The sequence below is a fragment of the Perna viridis genome, chromosome 3, assembly GCF_037379345.1.
Source record: "Perna viridis isolate PV_CMFRI_1.1 ecotype Kerala chromosome 3, ASM3737934v1, whole genome shotgun sequence".
Classification (NCBI taxonomy): Eukaryota; Metazoa; Mollusca; class Bivalvia; order Mytilida; family Mytilidae; genus Perna; species Perna viridis.
This window is the reverse complement of record NC_142447.1, coordinates 5,353,902-5,373,651: the sequence shown is the minus strand read 5'-3', so window position 1 is coordinate 5,373,651 and position 19,750 is coordinate 5,353,902. Positions and strand designations below refer to the sequence as shown.

At 34.0% G+C, this 19,750-nt stretch overlaps 3 protein-coding genes across 5 annotated transcripts; all 3 read left to right on the top strand.

Annotated features, from left to right (window-relative positions):
- The first annotated feature begins 2,958 nt into the window (after positions 1 to 2,958).
- On the top strand, positions 2,959 to 10,459 carry LOC148620771 (tetraspanin-33-like). Of its 2 annotated transcripts, none has more exons than XM_088574573.1 (7): positions 2,959 to 3,127; positions 4,600 to 4,788; positions 5,441 to 5,635; positions 6,504 to 6,638; positions 7,162 to 7,209; positions 8,363 to 8,497; positions 8,980 to 10,459. In XM_088574573.1, exons 1-7 carry the CDS (start codon positions 3,050 to 3,052, stop codon positions 9,190 to 9,192), a joined length of 993 nt encoding a protein of 330 aa, XP_088430699.1. In that variant the 5' UTR covers positions 2,959 to 3,049; the 3' UTR covers positions 9,193 to 10,459. The 2 variants fall into 2 exon arrangements, with proteins under 2 accessions (XP_088430699.1, XP_088430700.1); XM_088574574.1 differs by lacking the exon at positions 2,959 to 3,127 and adding an exon at positions 3,270 to 3,372.
- Positions 10,460 to 10,549: 90 nt separating this feature from the next.
- On the top strand, positions 10,550 to 15,349 carry LOC148620770 (uncharacterized). Of its 2 annotated transcripts, none has more exons than XM_088574572.1 (6): positions 10,550 to 10,811; positions 11,948 to 12,054; positions 12,500 to 12,627; positions 13,347 to 13,479; positions 14,264 to 14,405; positions 14,701 to 15,349. In XM_088574572.1, the coding sequence occupies exons 1-6, from the start codon at positions 10,650 to 10,652 to the stop codon at positions 15,151 to 15,153; spliced, it is 1,125 nt and encodes a 374-aa protein (XP_088430698.1). In that variant the 5' UTR covers positions 10,550 to 10,649; the 3' UTR covers positions 15,154 to 15,349. The 2 variants fall into 2 exon arrangements, with proteins under 2 accessions (XP_088430698.1, XP_088430697.1); XM_088574571.1 differs by having other exon boundaries at positions 10,559 to 10,811; positions 11,948 to 12,183; positions 14,701 to 15,345.
- A 1,223-nt stretch (positions 15,350 to 16,572) lies between these two features.
- LOC148620769 (uncharacterized) lies at positions 16,573 to 19,515 on the top strand. The gene is made up of 2 exons (XM_088574570.1): positions 16,573 to 18,126; positions 18,638 to 19,515. The coding sequence occupies exons 1-2, from the start codon at positions 18,059 to 18,061 to the stop codon at positions 19,419 to 19,421; spliced, it is 852 nt and encodes a 283-aa protein (XP_088430696.1). The 5' UTR covers positions 16,573 to 18,058; the 3' UTR covers positions 19,422 to 19,515.
- The last annotated feature ends 235 nt before the right edge of the window (positions 19,516 to 19,750 follow it).

Here is a 19,750-nt window from a genome sequence, read left to right as displayed (position 1 = left end):
TTACATTTGAATGTATAGCTGGTTTGGCGAAAAATATGTTGTTGAAATCATATTTTGGCCACACTTAATTGTTTTTCGTCGTTAAATTCAGCAGTTTATTCTTATTTTTCCTTTCATAAATTGTGTTTTTGCAAAAGGTCACTCTTTAATCCTAACTTGTTTTAACAAAAATGATTTTTTGGAGCAGGTATGATAATTGTAGTACCAATTCTTAGTTCATATTTTTTATCAAAGAGGACCCTTTTAGATAATATGAACTACTTTAGCACATTAAAAGATATTGAGATTATGCTGAGAGTGCCAGTATATGTATATAGTCATTAAAGATAAATAATTGTCGAAGAAAGTTAAACATATTCTCCAATGTTTAGTAGCATTAACTCCAGCAAAGAGTCATGCAAAAATGTGATTCATGGTTGAAAAGCCTACATTTGATTAAAATGTTCCAGTAAACATAAATTAACATGTGGCTTTTCATATAACCCATGTTCATAGGAGATATAAATTATAAAGAATGTACTATAGAATTCAAAATTAAGGGAGATAACTCTGTAAATGACAATGAAAAGCAATAGAAACTGTCGAATTTTCGATGTGAATTATCTCCCATGAGCAGACAGATTAGAATGAATGATAATACATTTCATCATATAGACCAACAAAACAACTTAGTTACAAAAATAAAAATGTGTAGCTTTTTTTTGTGTGTGTGTGTATCACATATTACAGAATTTGCATGATTCTTACAAAGACTGCTACTTAAATGTATGTTACAGGGCAAATTGGAATCCAGTAGGATCCCAAATCCTCCCAGGGCAAATCGGAATTCCAATTTGTCCCAGTAGAGATTGGAATTCTGATTTGCACTGGTTTAAATCCAATACAAATCAGAATTCCAATTTCTACTAGGACAAAAAGAGAAATCCAGATTTGTACTAGGTTGATTCCGGATCCTACTGAACTTCTAGTAATTGAAGTTAGTAGGATTCTGGGTCCTCCTGGCATTTTAAACCATAAAATTTGTTTGAACACAGAATACAACCTACATTTAATAATATTTTATTCAATCGAGCTACAATATGTGATCAAGTTAAACCAATAAAAACACATTTTCAATATTTTGAACAATATTCAATTTGCCCAGTGTTTGAATTTTGCTCCTTCACTCGTTTTAAGTCCCTTTTCAGCATCAAGACACTTTAAGATCGATACGTATTTAACTCCTGCCAAGACACACTTCTCGGTATTTAACTCCTGACAAGACAAACTTCTCCCTGTCATATTTTTGTGGGAAATTATCCTCATATTTCACCAATTTTTCATAAAACAATCCAACATGGTCTTCCATGTTATCATTTTCCATTTAATGATAATAAATGACCACAATGAGTTCAAAGGATTAAAAGTCGTGTCACGGGAATTAACCAATTTGGGATCAATAAATATATCTTTACTATTTTTTTTCGTAAAAGATGATTAGACAATTATTTAATCGTTATATTACACCAACACACTTTCAGTTTTTTTTCTATATTTATATGTATTAAAACTTTTTAATGAATGTACACTCATTTAAGTCAGGACGATCCGAAATCCTCCTAGGGCAAAGTTTTTTTTTCTATTTATTTTTCCATTTTTATTTGAAATTAACTTTATCGTTTAAAAAGTTCTTGGACCGCCATCTTTAACTTGTCTATTGATATTGTGTTCATCTATAACAACAGCTCGGGTCTGTTCGGTTTGTCATAGATTCCTCCGTTTGTACATCAATAATGATTTCTAATATTAATACAACTATAAAAACAAGATGCCCCCCTAGTGAATTTCACTGATAACGGCAATATACAGTGAAAAAAAATATATCATATTGGTATTTCATTACTTTTAAGAAATATTTCTTCTATTCGAATAAGGGGGTGTTGGAAGTATAACTAGTGTAAATTATTAGTAAGCACTAAGAATTCGAACTGAGCCTGTATTTTATAGTTACAGTGACAGCTGTCTAAACCAAACTCCTTTTGGACTTTAAAATTAGTTTGGTTAAGGAGGTAGACCTAGGGTAAGGGACATAACTCTTTAAATCAGTGATATCTTTGTACCATATTCAATTTCACCAAAGCCTTTCAGGCTTTCCTTTGAAACAGAATGAAACCAGTCCAAGTGAATTTGATGCTTACATGAGATTGATGTAAAATGGTAAATACAAACGTTCCAATGATTTGTAAGAGTTGTGTCCCTTACCCTAGGTCTACTTCCTTAAGACAGTGGTTGGTTCGTTTTGCCATGGTTGAAAATACATTTGAATTGAATTGTTCAGCGTGCGTTGTAGACAGGTTTCACTGTATGAGAAATTGAGCATGGTTAAAAAAACATCTGTCAATCGGTGACATCAGGAAATCACAAAGGAAATGAGGCGCAAACGTTCAACACACGAACTACAAATAGGGTTATACATAAATTCGAACTTGATCTACATTTTATATGAGCGAAGTTTACAAAAAAAACCTCAGTGTATCATCGGGAAGCCACCAGTGTACGAATAGACGAACGGAAACATAGCTATCAATTAACAATTGATATCATCACTTGTAGTGGGGTTAAATAATAGTACTCGTCATGCAGGAACTACAAAAAAAACAAGATTCAAGTAAATAGCCAAACATTCGGACTCAAAGGGAGTCTGAACCAGGTGCGCTGATAGGTTAGGCATCTCCTTGTTAAATTACCAGGTCCGATGTAGCGTACTTCGAACTAGCTTTAGTTTTCGTATTTTTTATTGAAAAAAATGGGTATAACCAGCTGCACGAAATAAGAATCTACACTAAAAGTACACTCACAACACTTCAACTACACTATCCACTAAATAAATACATTCCACTATGTTCGACACCGAATTTTATATCGATCTGTATAGTTATCTGGGGTTGGTGTATTTGAACTCTCTTATCTCAGATCGGGCCACAAATCACACAGATACATACGACTTCCGGGTGACTTAGTTAGCTATTGTTTTGGTTTCCGATGAAATGTGATTTTTATTTATTTTAATATGAGGGGTAAAATAGAAAGATCCGCCGTCAGTCCGGTTGTTAAATATTGTTTATTTTTCGAAAATTTCGTGATTTGGGTAAGTTTTTTTATGAAGTCAGTATAAACATTGAGTTATAGTAGTTATATAGCTTTTAACATTCATATTTGTTTTGTTGAAAGTTCTAATTAAGCTTCCGTTGGTTTTAGTACGAAGTCATGTAATATATTTCAATTTACAGATTTTGTCTTACTTCCTTGTTGGAAAGTGCATGTAGAGTTTAAAAAGGAAGCCAATCATACAACGGCCAATCTAAACTAACTGCACGGCTGTGTCACTTCAAGGTACACATCCTGAACGGTATCGTTTTCGCTATCCTTCTCCTTCCACTGCTGATACTCGGAATTATTTTTGTTAAATGTTAAACAAGAGGCCTCATACTTGTCGACGATTATTATATCTCTCTCCAATTTTAAAGAACCTTGGTCAACTTCCCTAGTATTTTGTTCAGAATTTGTATAATAAGGCCATTTCAAAAGTACTTCGCTAGTCGTATATTGAGGATATTTGACGACTGGGGAACCCCCGTAACCATTAGTATTACTATACGAATTTTAAATTTTCAAAAATATATTCCCGATTTAAAGCGTTTGATTTAGTGCACAAAATGTGCTAATTTACATTTTTGAACTGTTCTTGTTTCTTCTTTTTGTACTTCTCCCTTCTCCAGTTCATTAATTTGCATATTTAGTAACAGTAGGTTTTTTTTCTTCGGAATCCATCGACAATTTTTTACATTAAACACTGAATCGGTCCTATTTTGTGGTCAACCTGGTGGTAATAGCTGAGATTCTTTCTGTATCAACCTCTGTAAAAAGTTTCCAAAATTGTACGGTGTATATGTGGCTGTCATGAAGTTTGATGTGTCCTCGTACATCGAAGGCAATTTCTTTCCTTACTATGGGATATGGAGTCTTCATAAAAACGCTGAATAAACAAGGGTCTTCGGGACAAGTTTGCAATTCCGGTCATTCCAGTATTTTTTTTAAGTTGCAGTCTTTCTTAAAACCAGGTAAGAGGTTATTCATGCATGTAAAAAAACGTCGAATCCACCACTTTATTTCTAATTCAAAAACAGTCACAAATCATATAACCAGTCTTAGTTTGTCACTTTTGAGATAAATGTTTTGTATACTGTGTATGAAATTGGCATTTGGCAAGAATTATCGTTCTTGATTGAGAGTTTTTTTTTAAAAATACAGACCTAAATACAGAAACGACTAAATATAGCATTGTTTTTTTATACTATGAATCTCCTCTACCATTAGTAGTGCCTGAATTTAATATGGATTGGCACTTAGGTGATTCCTTGTTGTAACGGTGCATGTAGCACACGTGATTTGGAACGACCAATCATAGTCCTAGATACTTTTTATTCTTTGAATGAAATAAAAGATCTAGATTTTTTTCTGAAATTACAATTCTTGAAGAATCCTACATCTTTTTATGTTTAGTTATATGTTTATGTTTATGTATTTTATTTTTTAACAATTATACATCGTTTATTTTAGGTTGTCGGTTTAACCTTCACCGTCCTTGGAGCTTATATTTTAGCACAAAAGAACAAAATTGTGAAAGATGCCTTCGATTTCTTCCTCGATCCGTCCATCTTAATGTGTACAGCGGGATCATTGATTGTATTTGTTTCATTTTTTGGGTGTATGGGAGCTTTGAGGGAAAACACATGCTTCCTCAAATTCGTAAGTTCAGCTTTAGAAAGTAATATAAGGTTATGCTGACTGAAGTTAATTCTAATGCAACATTTGTTGTAGGAATGACATGAAGAGTAGTGGATAATGTTGAAAATTCTACGATTGACGGTCTCAACTTTATAAACATGCGCAAAAAATATGCTTTTTAATATCCACAGCCTGTTCGTTAGAATGGAGATAACAGTTTTGTGTTGAAAAATTGTCGTCGTCAAACGATTTGGCTGATTCCGCTCACACATCGTAGTGACTCAACTGGAGACCGTCAAATCAACATCTGACGCCTCCAAAACATAAAGAATTAATTAGTTATCCTCTTAGTACAAAATCATTTGTAGCATTAAGCACCAAACCAGTACTACGCCACAGCTTGACATTCTTGAAGTCGCTTCCAAATAAGTACTATTAAGAAAAAGATTTTTTATTGTTGTTCTATGAGTTATATAATTGCGCATTACTGATGCATGAATATAAGAAAACAAACATAATATGATATAAAGACTAGTATCCAAGTAAGTGAAGAAAAAGTCATTTAATTATGTTGACACGAAAATTTTTATTCTTTATAATGCAACGTATTCGTTGATTGTTGAAAAGGAGGCGCCATGTTTACACATTTAGTCTTATATGCTTTCATTTTCAGTTTAACTATGCACTAACTTTCATGTTTGTCGGTGAAATATGTTTGGTTATTTTCGTATTCATCTTCTATTTTGTGCCTGACGCAAAACAAAAACTGGGACTATTTCCTCAGGCGGCCATGGAGGACGCCATTGTTAAATACGGCATTGTTGATGACGAGGATATGGTGAATCTTATCGACAATATACAACGATCGGTAAGGCACGGACTATATGATTTTCTTGTTGGCTGGGATTTTTTTAACAGACCCTGATTTTTGTCCAAACAAAACCTTAACTTTGACAGAATCTATAGCTATAGCAAAATACAACATTCTCGGCAATATTTTGCCCATTTGAATAAAATTATTTTTTTGTAAATCTCATGTGGAAAAAACAATTCTGGTCCGCCTCATTAAAATTTGGCTACGGTCAAAAGTAAAATATTCAATCTTTTAATTATTACCCGTGTCACCAACCGTGAAAGCCGGTCTAGTTGCTACTCGACTCCGCCCATTCGTCTGGCATGCTTAGGGGGTACCCACTTTATGTAATCTGTAACTCAAAAATATATGTTTTCAGCTTTTTAAACCTTTGCGCTGTTATCATAAACATATTGAAAATGTGCACCTTTTCTTACATAGAAATTTGATTATTTTTTTCCACATTGTGAGCATGTTGAACTTAGCCATTTTTGTCACTTTATTTTGTGAACGGAACCTATTTGTGTGATTTGTACCTCAAAAAATATTGAAGCAATATTGATCAAACTTTGCGCAGTCATTATATACATACCGAAAATGTGCATCACCTATCATAAAGAAGTTTGATGTTTTTTTCTTCATTTTTAGTATGTTGAACATTTTTCAGCAGTAGATATAGAAATATGTAACCCACACTGCAGGTTTTTTTTTTTTTTGCTTACTGTTTACGTTCATACTAAAGTCATTTACGTCTTGACAAATGTATGACGGTGACGCAGGTCCAGACATGTATAGGTCTTGTTTTTATCCAGTCGTAATTTCGCCATTTCTTATGAGTTTTTTTTTTTTTCATTATTAAATCCTGTTTGCCTCTCCTCCACAGCTACACTGTTGTGGACTCGGTGATACAGACAATGGATATCTGGATTGGAATAAAAATATGTATTTCAACTGTACAGAGGGAAGCAAATCTCCAGAGAAATGCTCAGTTCCGGCTTCTTGCTGTCGAATAGAACCGGTAAATAGATTTAAGTGCGATGTGTATAAAACGAAGATATAATTTTACCAACGTTGTAGCAGCAACACTTTACGAAAATGAAGGCAATCATAGAGTTCTTTTGTTATCAACGCTAGTTTCAATGTCCATTTTTATTCTGTCTGTGTGTTGTGTTTTATAATACTTCTGCTATATACGTATGGAAAGGGTTGTGTTCACATGATAGTACTTTTACATCGCCGCATTTTGTGCGCTTACAAAGTAAAGTACATGCGGCCTTTCTATGTACTGTTTCGTTTTCACTTTCAGTTTTCTTTTTTGCTTTAGGGCAACTAATTCGCTGTAACTGTGTATAATATTTTGGGAGCAGCTGCATTACCGCCCTGTGGTATGAGGGTTTCCTCGTCGTTCAATGAAGACCCATGAGTGGCTTTGAGCTGTCATTTTTAATCCCAGTGTTGTTGTCTCGTTAACATATTCACTATATACAATCTCGTTATATTTTCCCTATATTTTTACACTAATTCCCATGTTTAATCAACAGGGCGAAATGAGAAATATTCTTTGTGGAAGAGGAGTGATGTCACCTAAAGTAAGTGTCAGTTTTAATTATAGAAAATGTTCCAATTTTTATCGTTCTAAAAGGTGAAAATGACGTTTTATTTACGAATTAATAAATTTAAAATACTTTGATTTGATGGAACAAAGCTTTTTCCCATTGTAAAGTTTACATATTTAAGTGTAAGGTTTTTAAGAATCAGGCTTAATTGGGAAAAATCAGAAACATGCATGTCAAAACCCATCGATTTGACAATATAATTTCACTCAAGAATGCTTCCTATATTTGAACAGACCATTAATTTATTTGATCTCTGCGTCACTGGATTTGCTCAGAAATCGTTCAAACGAATGTTAGAAAATGAAGTTTTTAACAGAGTTATCTGCCCCCCGAAATGTTCATTTCCAATTCATTTCAATGAAAATATAGCTCAATTTACCAAATGATATTGAAAAATCTTTTTTTCCCTTGATTCTGATGGTGCAAATAGTCAAATAAAACATTTCATATGGTGTTTTTTCTTCATACCATGTTTCACCCACTACCTGATTCTTAAAGAGACTGACACTTAAGTTGTGAGAGTTCTGTATGTAAATAGTTGTGAAAATGTACAAGTACTGATGCATTTGTGAATATTCATACTTATTTAATTAATTGTTTCTGATGTCTTATTTATATAAGTTGTCTTGTCTTGGAATAAATTGATTTCATGAAAAAACAGAAGTTATAATCCGCACCGGCGACTAAACAAGTTTCATGGTGACTTGAATGGTTTACCCTATAATTATGTCTCGTTTAAATTTGTTTTCCTATTGTCAATACAAGAAAATATGCATATTTTTATTTTCTCAAAAATACTGGTGGACATTTTGGCGCCCCAATACCAAATGCGTGTATATACGATATTGGAAAGCAATGAATGAATGTAAAAACTGAAAAATGCTACTTCTTTGAAATATGTGCATACACATAAAATGACAAAGAAGAATTTTGTCTCATATGCTTATTTAGTTTCACAATAAACGTTGATTGCTGTTAGTCCACTGCAATTTCATGTACTCGAAAGTTAGCAACGATTGCACGTAAACTGTTTTGAACAATTCTCTGAACTCTTCCTATATAATAGTATCTAAATAAAGCAGGGCTCCAGAGTACAACCAATTTTAAATATCAAGCTTTCTTTTAGGCCGATGACACGGTTGGACCTGGTGTAAACATCGCCAAAATATACCAAGAAGGTTGTATAAAGGCTTTGGGAAATTGGATTAACTCGAATGCCCTCGTGGCTGGTGGGATTTTGCTTGGTTTCTTGATACCACAGGTGCGTATACTATAGCTCTTGATTTTATTTTTTGCATCATCAGTTTTCAAGCCTAAACTCATTCAAAATACTGTTTTTGGAAACTTTTAAAACACATTATAATCTAACTTGGGTGTCTTGTATTGAAATATCAACCTGTTTTATAAAGTATGCATATCTTGACAATTTCGATATAATAAATTAAAATGTGAAAATAATAGTAATTCCCCAATATCATTACTGTTTGACTCCTTTTTGTCTGTTTAAACAAAAACATTTACAAAAATGTCATCTTTATTGTGTGTTAAGCACCTTACTGGTATGGTGTTCATTGTGGCTTGAAATGGCTATCTCTGAAGATAACCGACTTGCTAATGGCCACAACTTGGCCATGCTCATGTGCGCAATTTTGAAATCTTTGAATTAAACCCACTTATTTTGATTTTTTTTTAATATGGACACTGAATTAATATATTTTTTTTTTTTTTTTTTTTAATTTTTAGATGTTTATAATGTGTGTTTCAAGAACATTACGTTACCAAATTAAGGAGCAAAAGGCTAAATGGAGCCGTCCACAAAACAGACCGAACAAATTTCAAGGAGATGGACCCTATTACATCACTCCGCGAGAAAATAGTCCCTTGAGGAATGGTCGAAGCTCTGGTATCCCAAATCCTGCATTTGAGGAAGAACATTATTATTCCGGTTTGAAATGAATTCCGGGATTTCTTGCTTTTAGTTTTTGTTTTTGATAATAAGAGATTAATTGAATTAGATCTATGGTATCTTAACTCAATTGTATTTTTTTTCTTTTAAAGTTAAAAATTAAAGACGGCTCTGGATTCCCCCTTTTAAAGGATTTTTTTGTTAAACAAAATCTTTAATCATGTAACTGGTTTTACGAAGTTTATTTTTTTTCTAGTTTATTATTATAATATTCTAATGTGTGTTTTATTTATTGTTAATGATGTGACTAACCTGTTATAGAATGTGAAAAAGCCTCATGATAACAACGATGCATTTTTAAACATGACCCCTCTACCTTTAATTGATCTTGAGTTTGTTTAATATTTTTGTGTTAAATAGTCGTTGGGAAAATTGCAATCAAACTTTCTTAGTGACCACCTGCATTCAACAGGAAACGTCATTAAAAGACTATCATAAAAGAATATCCCCACGAAGTGCGTTCTTAGCTAAATTAGCCTGTATAAGAAGACCACCCGTCTTATATAACCGTAATTTTGCGATCACTTAAAAGGTCACTCAAGTCTGACTATATTATGAAATTTAATACTAAAATCCTCACTTTATTCAACCAAGTTTGACATGGATGTAGAAATTACCACTCCATGTTCGAGTCAATTCAAATACCAAAAGTGAGCTGAAAACATCAATTAAACACTACAAAGGTGGTTTTGTTGGTCTGTAAACAAGTATAATACATGTATATGGACGTCCTCGGAAAACAAACCGATGCCACAATAGACCAAAATTAAGCCTGGATTTTCTAAAATTTCTTGACCTTTATTACATGATCCAGACACAAGACTGTGTGGACGTGTCCTCTTTCGGCGTGTGGTCAGGGTTGTTCCTGATTGCCAGTGAATGAATCATGTAAAACAGTTACACAAAGGGCATCGGTAATCCAACTTTGACTCGGAAATATTTGACAAATATCTTTGACATTATTTTTGTGAATTGTTGGGTATTTACATGTTGATCGGTCGCTTTAAGTTGAAATTGCAAGACCGAACATTTAATTCCGGGTGAGTTACTTCATTGAATGTCATTTTTTTTCAAACATGCTAAATTATATAAAAGCTGCCATTGCTGCTTGAAAAGAATGCATGACTACAATTATATTCGTATTTTGAGTTCTTTGAGAAAATTGTGCTTAAAAGGTTTTTCTCATTTTGTAAATGTCATTAAGAAATAATGCAACACAGACTGTTATTATTTTGAAATAATAAAAATAAGAATAAACTATTGTTCTGTCATTACCTAGGCTCACTACATACCATCGACGCGTTTATCGAGTGTATGAATATTAAAAAGAAAAATTAAAGAAAATTGCATCGATATCCGCGTTTTTCGAACCCGTTATGACTCTGCAGATATATAATCTGTCCTTATCGTATTTGAATAAGTGACATGAACTTCCTTATCTCCTAATATGAGAGTACTGGTATTTTTATTTACTCTAGCAAAGGTGAATTTATTTCTGTTGGATGGCAAACTTCCCAAATATGGTCAATATGGCCGAAGTTTGGTTCTTGTTGGAGGTCACTTGTCCGAAAATAACACCGAAATTTACAGTGTTATAGTGGAACAGGCGGTATGTATACTATAGCAATGGGGGTGCTGCACCTATTTAAATACATACCCATGCGTAAGAATAAAACTTAACATTTTTGATAATATGCACTCGGCATATCTAGAAAACATACGAAGAGAAAGTGAAATCAAAAGAACCAGGATTCGAAAGATAATATAAAAAAGGGACACACACAACAAAGAACATACAATAACCTAAAATAGTACTACATAGAAATAGAAGTAAATAAGCAACCCAAACTCCATTAAAAACTGATAGAATGAACCAGGTCACCGATAGAGTAAGTGCCTTAATCTCTGGAAATATCCGCCGAGTTTGTCATAAAATGCCACGTCCAGGATAGACAAAAGAGGATGACTATGACACGCTGAACAAATGATTCAGATGGATACACATAACGATCAACAGGTTTATCACGATGAACATAAAGTTTTTGAGGTGATGAATTTAATCTTGTGTGAGCAACACAAGAAGTAGGATGACAGTGATAATTTAGGGGATGTGATATTGGCAGAAATATCAAAAGCTCTCCAAGGAAAATTGTTTCTTTCAAAGATTGGAATTGAAATCTGAAAGATTTTTAACACATGTAAGAACCCTCCGCGGAAAATAGTTCTATTCACAAGTTTGAGTCATCGAATTCCAAGGGATTAATATAGATGTTTGTTAATTTTCACTTTCTTCGTTATTTTACACGAGTAATGTACATTTGCATATAGGTAGCTTCGAGTTATGAGACTTACTAACATATACATGTGCGGATTGATTTGCTTTCTGGTCGAATCGTAATCTAGGTTTTCTTTATTCAGATTGAACTTCCAAATAAGCATCTAACTCGTTCATTAATTGAAGTAGTGATTTCTATACGAGGGCATCATCACTCACGTGAAAAGAAATGAAAGCTTGAGAAAATCAACGACACTGTCATAATCGTTTAGTTTCTAACTTGTACCTAACTAACATCATTTCCAAGAAGTATCTTACCAACATTTAGCATACATCTACTCTTTATTTGAATGTTGTGAGATTTCAGTATAAGTTCCTCATTCGATATTAACTGACACATTAAAGAGCACTGATGTTTCTTTGGCGATTATAATATTATTATATACAATAACTCAGTGTACACTTTGTAGGGTGGCAAAAACATAGCGAAAATTGGCATCGTTACAGCAGCTTCAGGTGACCCAGCCGACAGCTGTAATTACTACTCGGACTTATTCCTCCGCAAATATCATGCCAAGTCAGTCTACTGTATTCCTGTTAACGTCAACCATACTTCTTTGAACACTGATACAGGTGTTGTCGACAAGATTAAAGAACAAACGGGTTTCTTTTTCGGTGGCGGTGATCAACAAAGAGTCATTGAATCGTATGATGTATTTGCCTTTTTATACACTAAATTAAAGCACTTAGGGTAAAGGGTGTGAAATGGTACATGATTTTGACTACTGTCAAAATTACCTGAGGTTGGAAACGATTACAAACAGATAGAAAGTGTGGCCACATTGTCAATAAGGGCAAAATCTGTTGAAACACGTTAGTGCAACTCCATTGGTGTCCTTCGATTAATAGTTTTAACGATGAACTGTTTCATTTTCAACCAAATATCCTTGTGTTTCACCGACATTTTGTTGTCCAACTCTTCCAACTGCTTAATCGTGTGTTTTATTTAATTTAATCCACAGATTCTTTAGATCTGGACATGTAGCATCCCCGGCAATGGGTGCGATAAAAGAGAGATATGACGCAGGCGCAGTTATTGCCGGATCTAGTGCTGGTACAGCATGTCAGACTTCTGCTGTAATGATTCGAGGTAACCGTGCTTATATGTTGCGTCTGTCCCCTTCTCGGTGTCATGTTTATTTCATTTGGTCAGTCAGTAGATGTTTCAACAAAAAATAAGAGGGCGCGTGTATCATATCGGTGATTGTCCATATAAACAGTTTATGATAGACGCCGGGTTACTCATTTTAGATTGTGTATGTGTGTGTGTGCGTGTGTGTGTGTGTGTGTGTGCTTATCGTTTTGCTTGAAGTTATTTATAAAAACTTGCTAAATGGTGATTGACCTTTCAGGATTTTTAAAATAAGTATCCAAACTCTGCTTTGAAATCTCAGCACCGGAGTTGTGACTGTAAGTCTCTGAAGTGGAAGATTTTGTATTGAAATTGCATTGGAAGTAAAATGATTGTAAATCCCTAGTTGGATTCAAGACTAAATGAGCAGCGTGACTTAAGGTTCGTGTCAAATTTTAAGATTTCCTTTCGAAGGTAGATACATGCGTAGAGGGTATATCCGCTATTCCAAAGCATTACACCTCCATGCTAAACCCCAATCCTTTATGCAAATCCATACACTTAACCGGAAAGGGCTTCGCGGATTATTATAGAGTAGTGCTTATGTCCTGTTAATGTATAGCAGAGCCTATATGCCGGCTTAGTGATATCTAGTAGAATCTGGAAGTAGTTATAGGTGGGTAGATAAAGGACCGGTACACTGGCATGAAATATACACAACTTTTTTTATATTATAGGTGGCATGAGTTGGGACGCGTTAAGATATGGAGCTCGGGAGACGGAAAGTAAAGATCACCTAGATGACTTGCTATACAATAAAGATGGTGGAACTGGTATTCTAGACGGCTTTGTCCTCGACACACATTTCAGGTCGGTATCTGCTGTAAATTGTCTCAAGAATAATACTACGATTTCAGTCATTTGTGAGTACGAGAATGCATTTTGCTTCCGAATTCTCTTTGTGCCAATTTTATGTTGATTTTTCTTTTTGTATTGTGCTACAAATGGCGGGGTTACATCTGCCAAATCATGATGAATGTTCAACCTCGTTGACAAAATCTAAAATTCGTGTATGTCATACCATCACTGATATTGAAAGAAAATGTTTTGGTCTGTCTGTATGTCAGTCTATCTGGTAACAGTAACAGTTAAGTACAGTGTCGGATCCGAACATTCCGAAAAGGGGTCTACTGGCTGAAGATTTCAAAGACTTTCGGGGATTTTCTATTAATCAACCAAAATCATCTGACATAAGGACAGGCTATGATCCGCCTATGGTCTATTTACTAACTTAATTCGTTCTCCAGCGTTCATTTAATTTGGGTGTAACCTAATTCGTCAGGAGATATGCATTTCCTAAAGTACATGGTAAGGCGTATCCTCAAGAGTCAGTCGTTTGATTTTTAGGAGCTAGCCGTAGAATAAAACATTTTAGTTTAAAAGTATATTGAAACAGAATTATTGTAAAATACAATGATAACAATTATGCACAAAGAAAAGGGAAGTATAAAAGCAGAACAGAAAATGCACCACCATCAACAAAAATGTCCTACATGAAATCGGAGATGATTAAACCAGCCCCTAAACTCTTCCTCCGTTAATCTACTGCTCATTTAGGTAAATTTACTGACAGTTCATGTTTTTCTCCTAACAGCCAGCGTGGAAGAGAAGGTCGATTAATCCGCCTGCTGTCTGACACGCGCACACTACGTCATGGAGTTGACTGGGGTATAGGCGTTGATGAGAATACAGCACTGGTCATCACGCATGCGGGAACAGATCAGGCCAGAGGACAGGTACACTTATCTATCACTATAGTAAGAAAAATAGAAAATTTAAGAAAGTGACTGAATCAAATTGTGAATCAGTCTGTTGCGTTGTAAATCAAGAAATATAGAAGCCATTCATAAAACAGCAGACGTCTTACATCATGGCAAATCGTTGTTCCTTTTTACTAGCTTCAAGTAGTCCGCAACGAGCAGGAGTGTGTTGTATTAATTAAAGATATTGAGAATTCGGTTAATCGCAAATGTTTCATATGTTTCAATGTTTCAAATCGCAAATCATAACTTTTGCCAATATTGTTTTCAGGTTTTTGGTCAGAATGGGGTATTCTTCGCAGATGTATCAAAATCACATATCGATACCAGTTACAAATACTTCAACATTGACAATGTCAGGGTAAATTTTCTGACACAAGGAGATGGAATCTGGTTGCGAAACAAAACTACATTTTTTTCTTCTCGAAAGACCTCAATGTCCGGACATGAAATGTACGATCAATCACTCACTACACATGATATTTTTGGAGGCAGCAGACGACATCCAACACAGAAACCGGAATTCACGCGCGTAGCAACAAGTGTTTTTGATGCCAGGAAGGATACTAGTAGTTATGGTGAGACCTATGAGAGAAACCCGACGTATAGGGTGTACATGTCAAGGAGCGTTCAAGGAGCAGAGGGGTTCGTTGAAAGGAAACATAGCTTTCACACAGACATAACATCATATAAAAACTTATATCTTAAGATAAATGCTATATGATTATTAGAAGAATATTTTAGTTATGATTTTGCATGAGAGCATTAAACAGACCTGTAAGTCATATGTTTCGACTAATTCTTGTACTATAAACTAATATTGCACAGACGTGCCAAAATGTCCCTATTCCCCTATTTTACTACGTTTTAACTTTCTTTTTGTTTGGTGTGTTTTTGTTAGTGTTCTATTTTTTTCCTTAAAAAAAGGTATGATATAGAAACAAAATCTATTGTTTTCCTTTTGATCATTGTGTACAACATGATTAGAATAAAATCAAGGAAAGATTCCATTATTTCGCCACATATATATATATAAATTTATTTGAGATAAATACTGTAATTTGATTGGTTAAAATAATTTTGTTATATCACAATGGATGAAAACAAATATTGACACGCCCCTATTCAGTTAAATTCAGAGCTACTTTTCTCATGTTTAAAGATAAAAATTTGTTTTAAAATTAATTTATAAGAATTTGCTATGATAAAAATTTTGTCTATTGAAAAATAACATAAATTTTCCATGTGCATATTTTGTTTATTGCACTTCGGGGAACACATGGAAAATTTATGTTATTTTTCAATAGACAAAATTTTTATCATAGCCAATTCTCAATTGTTTTTTTTTCAATTGGGTCTGGATAGTTTGTAGTCACCTGTCCATTACAACTACTAGCTCAGCTACACTCGATAGTACATCAACCGCTGAAGTTATACAAAGCCATACTATTCCGTTGCAAAATATTTAAACAATCCAATAGCGAAATAGTCGCAGAGAGAACTTTTTCCCTGCTGAGTTTCAAATTTATACCATATCACTCCGACTGACTGTCTTGTTGTGGTTCCATAGATAGGTTTACTGTTTCTTTCTGTGTTTCTTATAAGTGACAAGAAGAAATAACTGATTCGTCGAAGTGTTATAAATTTCAAGTATAGTCTCCTGTTGAAATGCAGGGGCGGGTCGTTGCGAATGCGTCAAGTACGGAAGTCGTTTTGCCAATATGTTTTGTAGGTTTTTAGGCTGTGTCTAAAATTTCCATTCAAGCTAAAAAGGCACGCTATTTCAACAGCATGTATACTAAACCTGCTCTATTAGCAAGCGCCTTCTGACTCATCGTACCAGTACAAATTCGGGTGGTATTCCTACGGAATATCATACTTGATAACTCTCCCAAAATAGGGGAGAATCCCACTAAAATGATAAAAAATTCAGAATTCCCCCCCCCCCCCAAAAAAAAGCTTTGTTGGATGTTTTAGGTTAAAATTACTGTATTTTCTGTGAAAATTCTATATTTCGTAAAAATCCGCCACATGAAATTTTTTTATTGAATTTATGCATTCCTGTACTAAATTGCCGGAAATAAGTCGGTTTTGAAAATGGTGCAAACTATATATACAGGCGCAAATAGGGGAATGCAAAAAAAACCGAATATCTCCTCATTTCAAAGGAAATTACGAAAATACTATATAACAATTGACTACCATGAAGATTTTTACGCGTTATAAAATTTCGAAACGTCATGTTTTTAAAGTTGCTTTTCTACTTATCGATGACCTTCCTCCCCCCACCCCAAAAAAAAACTATCTTCGCCACGGAAAAGTAATTAACAAATTATATTAAATAATGCAAGTGAACATTAATCAGAACATTTGATGATTTTTAGAGTCCGTGCAAATATTATTAATGAAGATTGAAGTTTTAGATCGCCCCACGGACAAATGAACACATCAGCGACCTTAAATTCAGTTTGTTTTAAATATATATATTTTTGGGTCGTACTCACAAAACAGGACCTTTTTTTTTAATTTCTACACGAAATTTAATGAAAAAAATGTATTTGAATACATACACCAGCATGCAACTTTGAATCATAGACTTGAAATTCTGGCATGTTTGTATGGGTGTTTGCAATCAATCCTTATAAATACAAATACATTTAAAACTTTAATAATTCATTTTTAGACAAAATGCCTTGTAATGTTATATTTTTTTTTTCCAAAATCGTATTTTTTCCAAAAATTGTCAACTAATTATATAATCAACGCAAGCCAATCAGTATCATTAATAACTTAAAGACACCAAATTATTAAAATAATTATGGCAACTCAAACAAAATCAAAGCCGAACCATCAAAGAAATTATTGAAAGAATATTTCTCAAGAGTTAATTACCAGGTTAATCAGAGTATCCTCAAACAAGAATGAAGCCAGTCAAACATTTAGTAGGTGTGAAAAAATTACTCATCGCAGCTTGGACAAGATTCCAAAATTTGTACCTTGTTAGCCAATCAGACTACTGCATTTCTTTCGAATCTTGGAAAGGTAAATATAATTTCGTGTTTCTGATGGTTTACATTCATTCAATCGAAGGTTAAGAAGCCATAAAAAGAAAGCCATACTGACCAACTAAGGTTTGAATGTTTAAAAGTAAGTATTCTTAATTTCTGAAGTTTATAAAAATCAAGTTTTTTATTAATGTCTTATCAAGATATACATGTCAAAGCATCATTTTGCTCTGCAAATCAATAATATTACTTATTAGAATAATTTAACTACGTACACATAAAGCTTAAAATTAAAAAATATTAATAATAATTTAAAGCCGCATTCCAAACAAAATAATGTCACAAGTTGTAAACAAAATATGATGTACATATTTCAATATAATCCGTTAATATATTAAATAATATACATACTAAGTATGCATCTTGCTTTTTTGGGTGTATCTCTGGAAAAGAGGATTCAAAATGCGAGTAATATAAAATGTAATGAAATTACAAGTCTGTATGATACACAAAAGGAGTTGTTATAAACAACGAGACTAAAGGTAGCTTTATGCTACCAATGAACAACCACATTAATCGCCTTTTATTTTGATAAATAATTTGTATTTTGTTTTTTGTTTCAGCATGGAGATGCCTTACATGCCGCTTTACTATCCATTCCCAGTCCAGTTCGACCAATCACAGAACACAATGTATGTATTTAGACGTGTACATATTACAAGTTTTGTCAACCATTAAATTTGCAATGAATAAAGAAAAAATCAGAGATGAAAACAGTGGGAGATATAAAAAAAAAAAATTAAAAATACTATTAATTAAAAATCAAGAATATTATCTTTGAAATACCTTTCACAGGCATTTTTTTTTGAGTGGTAGAACTAGGTTCCGGTAACTGATTGCCGATATTCAACATCAACCAAAATATACACACTTAAGACACATACTTTAACAACCTATAAAAATACAGTTCATGTTTAAAAAATAAATATTGAAGTTCTTTTATTACCATTCTCGCCCGTGCTACTCCACAAAGGTTGTTAAGAATTTTTACACCCCTTTAGTATAATAAGTGTATTTTTCCAGTTCAGTTAAATAACGATCTGCTTAATTATACGGCGGAATTGTTGTGACAGTAAAATTTTGTTGATACCTGTAATATAGAAATATTTATATTTATAAGTATATACTGTTTTGTTTTTACAGGTCTCCAGACGAAGGACCTGCAATTAGTCCTCAACCACCGTTAGGTTTCTGTTTTCCTCAACCCATGTACATCCCAGCAATTCAACCGATCGTGCCAAAGCCTGTCACCGAACTCGCCTACAACAAAAACGACCTACGATCGTCCGTCTTCAAACAGATACTGGACACGTTTCCTGACCTAAGCAACATGGTGGCCTCCCATAACCAACAACCAAAAGATGTAGCAAGTACCTGTATGTACGCAACCAATCCAAAGGACAGGTACTCCGAACGCCAACCGTATGAGACCAATATTGCTTCCGACATGATGACAGAAGAATTCGAGACGACCTCAACTCCTTTACAGGTAGATGATCCGACTTTAGTGCAGCCATTGTCAGACGACCCAGCTACAGACCTTCTGGAGAAAGCTTTAGAGTCCATGGCCAACAGCAAAGCTAAACCAAAGGGAAAGGTGACCTGCACTGTTTGTCATAAGTTATTTGCTTCCAAAGCCAACTTAAGAGTCCACCAGCTTTGCCATCAAGACAACAGTCGTCCTCACGAGTGTCAGTTTTGCGGTAAACGTTTTACTCAGAGGTCAACACTTCGCACACACATCCGGTCACACACTGGCGAAAGACCTTACGCATGCACCTACTGTCCGAAGAGGTTTGCTGACTTCTCTACCTTCACCAAGCACGAGCGAATTCACACCGGTTATCGTCCGTACGTCTGTTCTGTGTGTGGTAAAAGTTTTGCACAGTCTGGTAATATGCTTCGCCACAAGGAAACCCATAACTGATTTCAATTGTGTAAAAGGAAGTGAACAATATGATTTATTGATTGTGTGTGTGTGAACCGTATGCATGTATATTGTTTTGTAATAGTGCTATATGTATTGCTAAATCTGTAGAAATCATTATGCTTGTATGATGATAAAAATGTCATAAAAAGTAATAATTATCATATATATTTTTTTTATTTTATTTTATTTTTTTTTACATTCGTTGTATCCAAAAAGTGTTTGGAAAAACATGCAATCAAAAAAGAAATCAATAAACAAAACAAACAAACAAAAATAGTCAGGGTTTTAACTCGTGAAATTTTAATGAAGTGATTTACAACGTTTTC